The 7,640-nt window shown below is 41.2% G+C and overlaps 1 protein-coding gene across 1 annotated transcript; it reads right to left on the reverse strand.

Annotated features, from left to right (window-relative positions):
- Window positions 1-1,654: 1,654 nt before the first annotated feature.
- Window positions 1,655-6,958, reverse strand: LOC146514952 (uncharacterized). The gene is made up of 3 exons (XM_085164723.1): window positions 6,376-6,958; window positions 5,860-6,090; window positions 1,655-3,475 (listed from the first exon to the last, which is right to left on the reverse strand). The coding sequence occupies exons 1-3, from the start codon at window positions 6,566-6,568 to the stop codon at window positions 2,523-2,525; spliced, it is 1,377 nt and encodes a 458-aa protein (XP_085020849.1). The 5' UTR covers window positions 6,569-6,958; the 3' UTR covers window positions 1,655-2,522.
- Between the last annotated feature and the right edge of the window lie 682 nt (window positions 6,959-7,640).

The raw sequence follows: 7,640 nt of genomic DNA on the forward strand, positions 1-7,640 counted from the left end.
TAATGTTGCTGAAACAACAAAATGATAAAATAAATCTATCTGATGGAGAAATCACTCATCTTTGGAAAAGAGAGTTTATTACAGAGAAATGGCTCTTTCCAAAATAAAAGCTATACTATACGCTTCTTCTGGGCTATATTCTCAGCAGCATATTAAACATATCAGGTCCCCATAAGGAGAATCATGTGTTAACGGCTGTCTAAATGACTCGGGTAACGTTTGTAGCATGCGTGCTTGATGTTTTTGTCTGCTTCCACTTGTCTTTGCACTAGGATGATGTCGGCGTGTGCAGTCATATTTGTTGTGTTCCCACTAATGCTGTCAGCGTTAATCTCGTTAAAATGACATTAACGCCATAACGCGGCAAATCTCCGTTAACGAGTTACCATGGATCGCCCGGTGCGTGGGGCTGGACAGTGTCAACACCTTAACGAGCTAACTGTGCTAACGCACTAGTTCCCACCAATTGAGCATTGCGTGGCACATCTGACATACTGTTTTACTTTTGTCCATGACGTGCTCACCATCAGGGTCATGCTTCACATGAAAACCAAGATAGTTCCAAACGCCAGATCTGAATGAGGGTGGAGGAGGTTCATTTTCGGGTAGCGTTGAGGCGGCTGCCATGTTGCAACGAGCTTAGCTTCTGTCTCACTAGCTTGCACTGCGCTCTGTGGATCTGCACTCGACAGTGCAGCCTAGGCGGAGTAGTCGAACGTAGATCCACTGAGCGCTCAACACAGACAGCATCGTCAGAAGAAACGTTGATAAAATGAATAAAAATGTTTGTATTGTTCCACACATATGCGTACTGAACCAAAAGCACTGTATCGAATGGTTCAATATCGATACGAGTATCGTTGCACCCCTACAAAATACATATATATATAGTTCTGCTATATGTCACACACACAGTTTACTTAGTTCCACTTTTTCTGTCTGGTTTCCTGTGTTTTATTAATATGCCTCTGCACTAAACTTCCCCTTTCTTTACTTCCCCTTACTGAAGCCTCTGTTGCTAGGCAACCTGTCACCCTCTGACCTAGTTGTTTCTTATGCCTCTATTACAAAGTACAAAAACAATATAATCAGATAATAAGCACTAAGAATATATATTTATCTTGTAACACACTTAAAAATGTAGGTGTTTCCTATAGAGAAATTGTAAAGAAAGTCAATGTGTCAGTGAGTACAGTTTCCTTCAACATCAAAAGACACCAAAGTGACCCAAAGTGCTTTATAGGCACATTTATTTACAATCAGGTCTCCTATGAAGTGGTGACAAATTAAAGGGAAAAACAGTCAACAGTTGTGGGTAGTAGTCTAACATTTCAGTTCAAATTCTTCCAATATGCTCAGCTGAAATTACATCTGTGATTCCAATAGCCATAGCACATGAGCCATATTTTTTCTACACTCCATAAACCACGTGAGGTGCATCATCACCTGGAAAGACACCACTGTCGCCTGGAGATGTTTTCGCATAGGATAAAGATTATCACTACAAAATAAAAAGGTCAGTACAAAACAATAGTAATGTTCTAATGTGTCAAATGACAAGTGGACCGAAACCATTTCAGCAAAGTGATACCATGCTGTAAAACAGCTACCATCCATCTATCTAATGGGCAAATACTCTTGACGCTGTATTACATACACCTTGCAGATATTGAGATTCATCAGACCAGGCAATGTTTTCCAAACTTTTATTGTCCACTTTTTTAAATCCTGTAAATTGTAGCCACGGTTTCTCGTTTCTGGTTGATAGGAGTGGTACATGTTGTGGTCTTTTGCAGCTGTAGCCCATCTGCTTCACGGTTGGATCTGTAGTGCATCCAGATATGCTCTTCTCCATACCTTTATTGTAAGTGTTTGATTTTCTGTTGCTTTCCAATCGAATTAAAACTGGCCATTGATCTCCGACGTCACAGGCATTTTTGCCTGGAAAAGTGCCCCCTCCCGACTCTGATTCTTAGTTTGAACTTCAGCGGTGCCCTAGTCCAGAAAGCATTTTCAACAAACAAGCGTTAAAAGAATGTAAAGAAAGCAGTGGCTAACATTTGTGTTAGCAAGCAGTTGAACAGCAGTACCTAGTAAAATGACTGGTGTCTATTCTATTTAAACTACTCACAAACCTTTGACACATTTAATTTAGACAGAAGATGTACAAAAAAAAAAAGAAAACATGGAATAAGCTCATTGGTCCTCTGTGCAGACGAGCTGAAGAACAGAGTGAACTTCCTAATGAGCAATTGAATGGGCAGGTTTTGCAGCCTCAGCGATTACAAAATAAAACCTACCAGTAGCTTTGCACTTGTCTTTGTAACATTTTTTACATTTTATTTACCTTTGGGTCCATTAAAAAACAAAAATAAAAAAATATTTTATTTCTGAAAATTCTGCTTAAACAGGTAGATAGTTGGTTATCATTAGCTGGAATGCCATTCACTTAACAGTAAGAAAAAGGTTAACAGTGTTCCTGGATAACAAAAAGACAAAATGAAACGAGCCATTCCTGGATACTACACTGGCTTGTTTACACCACTAATGTTAGGATTCTCTTTATGCATTTTCATATGTTGAATCAGGTGTGTTTTCCTTTGGAAACTTTTATTACAACTTGAACATGTGAAGCATTTGTCCTTGGAGTTCTGTGCCTTCGGAGATGCACTTTCTTCACGTTTCTTGGAGTCACTTAAAAGTCGTTCTGTAGAACTGGTTCTCATACCCGAGTTTGCTTTGTGAAGAACAAGTTGTGAACCCTGGATAGAAAACTGTGCTGTTTGTGTACCTGTGTGATTTTTCAGTTGCTGCCTACAGTTAGATTTCTTCTCAGTATGCATTTTTGAAGAGCTTGCAACAAAAGCATGTTTAAATGTAACACTAGCTGAACCTTTCTTAGATTTATCGCTATCCATCAAATCATTATCACTGTCCTCAGTCTCAGTTTCAGATGAATCAGAAGTCTTCTCATCACTAACTGAAGTTGGATCTAACGTCTGGACAGGTTGTGAGTTAGCAACTCTATTACCTATTACTACTTTAAAATAGGACTGCTTTGTATTTATTCTTTTCCAGTCATCATCGCTGTCTTCAGTCTCACTGTCTGAAGAGTCGGAAGTCTTGTCACTAGCTGCTTCAGTCAGTGGTTCTGCTCCTCCACAGTCGTCACCATCACTCTCTACTTGCATATGTTCAGTGGACTGGCAGTCTGAAGATTCTGCGTTGTTGTGAAGCTGAGCCGACGAAGCTTCCTCTTCATCAGCCTCCCTCTTTACAGCAATGAATGGCAACTCTGTGACCGAATTCTCTCCCAGTCCTATACGTGTCTCTCTCTGACTTCTCCTGAGTTCCTCCTGTTCCACTTCAGTTTGTGAGCATTCAGGCTCCTCTTTCAGAGCAGGTCTCCACTCGTGCTCCTGAGACGGAACCTCTTCATTACACTTCTGCTGCGGCTGATAGTCTCCATGTAACACTGGACAGAAATTAAAAGTTTTAGTTTAGTAGATAATACATCACCAATTATAATAATAATATATCACCTCTATATTTGAATCTCATGATTTCATATGAAACGTAAATACAGCTTTGGCTCTGGTGCCATTAAACAGCTTCCACCACAGGTGTATCACTCAGAGGAGTGATACACCTGTTGTCAGGCCTGCAGGGTTTAACAAATTTCTTTATTCGATGTATTGATCTCGTATTTTAACCAATCACTTTAGTAACAGTAGTATCACATTGTCACTAAGGTTAGCTTCCAGAGTGGGCCTTTTCCTCTATCACACCTACACACAGACATACTGGGGGCCATTGTAAGTTCATGGGAGACGTTAAACAGACTCCTGCTTATCAGGGATGTAACTCTATAGGTAACAGCTAAGCAGTGTTGGGTAAGTTACTTTAAAATAGTAACTTAGTTACATTACTAGTTACTTCTATCAAAAGTAACTCAGTTACTTCAAGTTACTCGTTACTTTCAAAGTAACTAGTTACTAGGGAAAGTAACTTTGGTTTTACTCAGAATTCTCTTGTTAATGTGTTGCTTCCATAACTTTGTCAGTCTTCTAGCTTGCTTACTTGCCACAAGTGCACTGTGCCACCTACCAATAGAAAGGAAAAGATAATGTGCATATTTCCACGAGAGAAATCCCACGCCTGGACCATCATTGACTGCTGCCATGATTCTAGCCTACGTCACAGCGTCATGTGCGCCTTTTACATCCAACACAAAAACTGCAGTCGTGGTGCTTTGATTGTACTCAGAACTCGGAAATTCTGCCTTCTGAATAGGAAGATGTAGGTAACACCAGACTGCAGATGAGCTGCATACAGGGCTGGACTGGGACAGAAAATTGGCCCGGGCATTTTGACTAGAGACCGGCCCGCCATTATAGGAAAACTCATAAAGCCTTTGAATGAAAACAAACGCTGTTGTGACAGTGATGTACACTGTCTTGATGGTATATATGCATCAATCTATCAATCGTTTGTTGTAAGATTCAGATAATTATTTTTTAAAAGCTAGACATTTTAAATGAGAATAAGAAAGAAAAGTATTTCCTTGTGCCCACCTATCCCTGTTAATGCCCTACCTGGCCCCCCTGGCAAAAACTTTGCTAGATCCGCCCCTGCACAGTTACCAGCTGTCAGCTACATAAAAAAAGGATCCTGGTGTTATTTGTCTCTCAGAAACAGTTCATAACTTCCCTTCAACTCATTCATGTCACCTAAAAGGTAAACCTGTTTCTCCATCACCTGTTCAGCTCTGATGATTCAGTAAGGACATCTCCTGGTTTCATCTTCATGTTTCCCTCTCACCAGATAACCAAACCGACATCATGACCAGCAGCTTTTTTGCAGCTGTGGCTCCAGCAAACATCAGCTGATAGTAGAAATTAATATTAAATAAATTATAACAACAGCTGATCAAGCTTAAACGTGCTGCTGTTGTTTAACGCGACATCGGCTGGTTTCCTCTCTCTGGCGCAAAGTGACCGATAAACAAACAAGAGAGAAAAGCCGATCAGCTGATCACTGATCAGTTTTCATGATTGAAGTAGAAACGGGAGAGGGAGGGGGGAGAATGAAAGAAGAAGAGGCAGCTGTGCAGCAAAGACACAGAATAACTCCAGCTTTGTGTCTTTTTCCATTGTAGCTGAATTACGGGACAAACTGTTCCTTTTCACCTCAAAACGCGTAATATTTTCTCTTAATACCAGACGGGACGGTTGGCAACTCTAATAACTTATGAACAAAATAAAGTTCAACATGATTAACTTCATAGCACCCACCCAGCTGTATAGAAACTCCGTCATGCTAGCTAGTACGCAGTACGGAAAAAGTCAGAATAACGAAAATAAACTCCACCTAAACTTGGTTTATATCTGACCCAGATAGACTGCAGGTCATAACTTCTTACCTGAAATTCAGTTCACACTCGGACCGGCGGCCGCCTCGGGTCTCTTTTCCTTCTGCGTCCCCTTTCTCTCATCCACCTGCTGCCTCCAACACTTGCTAATGTTACTGAATCTGTGGAAGCTCCGCGATAGCCACCACACGAAGTAACGAGTAACGACCCTATCTAAATCCCAGTAACGACTAACGCGTTCCTGATTTTGGCATAATAACTAGTTACCGTGCTCGTTACCACAAAAATAACGTAGTTACTGTAACGCGTTACTTAATAACGCGTTAGTCCCAACACTGCAGCTAAGCAAGAAAAAGGTTATAATTCTCTCTGTGAGGGGGGAGGTTTTAAGGATGGGGATGAAGGTATAGCTGCTTTGTAGTGCAGATCAGACAAATGAGCTATTACTCTTCTCCTGCTGTTACATTTTATTAACAAATTAAACTTACGTTTCACAAGGTATGGAGAGTTGACCTCCGGCTCCTCTCGGCTCTCGGTCTTTAAAGGGATATAGCTAAAAGAGAATGTCTCCACTCCTTGAAGTTGCTCTCCTTCATGGCTACTCCACATTTCTTCCTGTTCCTCTTTGATGTAGCTAGCACCTATGTGCTCATGGTTCAAGCTCACTCCCAAAGTTTGTTGTTTCAGTGCTGTGTCTATTTCCAACGCCTGCTGGGATTCTGCAAGAAACACAGATACAAACAAATATTTGGACAGCAGTTTTCTGCATCTGACCTTCCTATAAAATGCATGCTCTCATGTTATGGTTAGATTTCGCTCCCAAGCAGTCAGACTTTCTTGTAATTTTTGTTAAAGCGCTCTTGTGAGGATGTCTTTATTCTGATACAACTTACACAGTCTCAGTGACGTCTGATACTTGATTTTCTTTTACCCGTTAAGACTCAACTATAGCAACTGAATTACAATCAAGCAACGGGAGGAAACCGAGGACACGCTGCACAGACCTGTGTGTGGTGAGGGAGCTCCCGGGGTTTTTACGGATTCCAGCAGCCTGCGCTGTCGCTCTGTTTCCTCCACCAAGCGAGCCACATTGTCTCGGTACTCTGCAAAGGTTTTCTCAAACAGTCCCACTATCTCTTCAGCCACTGCAGTCAGCCGCTGATTCACCAGCAGCTTTATTACTTCCACTTCGGACATTTCCGTGCTATGGGCGACGGTGTCGTTTGAGACAAAGTTAAATAAAAAACGAGCTAAAAGCGTTTCTTCTGGAGAGAAAGACTCACTGAGAAGGACTGAACACACAAAGATACACTGATAGTGACTTTATGCTGTATGATAAATCAACTTCCGAGTAAAAAGAGCGGGGCAAAAACAACGTTTAGTAGGTGCCGGGCGCCATATTACTCCAGCAGCTCTCTCTTCTTCTGTTGGATTTCCAGTAGTCTAACGTATCCAAAGCCTAGAGCTGCCCCCATCAGGCCATTCTTAGAATTACAAGATGATCAAATCCTGACATACTATGCAAAAAACCTAAATATTGATTTTATGGGTCCACAATGATCCAAATTGAGTACTGATCTAAAGGAGTAGTCTGTAATGTCCACTATCTGATGATTAATGCAGGTAGTTTCTGTCTTTCACATGTCCATTTTCTTTCAGGATGCTTTCTCATCAATGCCAACCCATGATTCAAAGCACAGTGGCAGTGTTAGCCCACTCAGTATCATCCTGTCCCTCCTGCTCATTGTTACATGGAGCAGATGGTGTTTCTGTATCTTGATAGTCTTTTGCAATGAAAAGTTATCACACCCTTTTCATTTTCCCATTGCTTCTGCTGCAGAGCTGTTACGCTTTCTACACTCTGAAATCCCTGTGTCTAATCTGAGGTCAATACCAATCCCTTCCATGCCAGTTTTACTGATTCTCTGGCTTTTTCAAGCCTGTACGACAGAACCAGGAGCTTCACCTTTACATCTGATCAAGCAACAGGTAGTTTTTCTTTAAGTCTCATCAAAACTGAGCTGAAATCATCACTCTTCTTAACCTGACCTCCTGCACCCACTTTAGCTAAGTACTATTAACAGAAACTACTTCAGCTGAGCTTTGTGATGTCGAGGTCTGGGATGTCAGGCAAAGTCTGATTTGCCACTTCATCATGGGCCACTTTGTATAAATCTGTAGGTGAGATACCCAGCTCCTTCTTAATTTTTCCTCCACCATGGACACAGAATTAGAATTTGCTCTTGTGTTTTCTAATATACTCAGATCA

This window comes from Neolamprologus multifasciatus, chromosome 7 (genome assembly GCF_963576455.1).
Source record: "Neolamprologus multifasciatus chromosome 7, fNeoMul1.2, whole genome shotgun sequence".
Classification (NCBI taxonomy): domain Eukaryota; kingdom Metazoa; phylum Chordata; class Actinopteri; order Cichliformes; family Cichlidae; genus Neolamprologus; species Neolamprologus multifasciatus.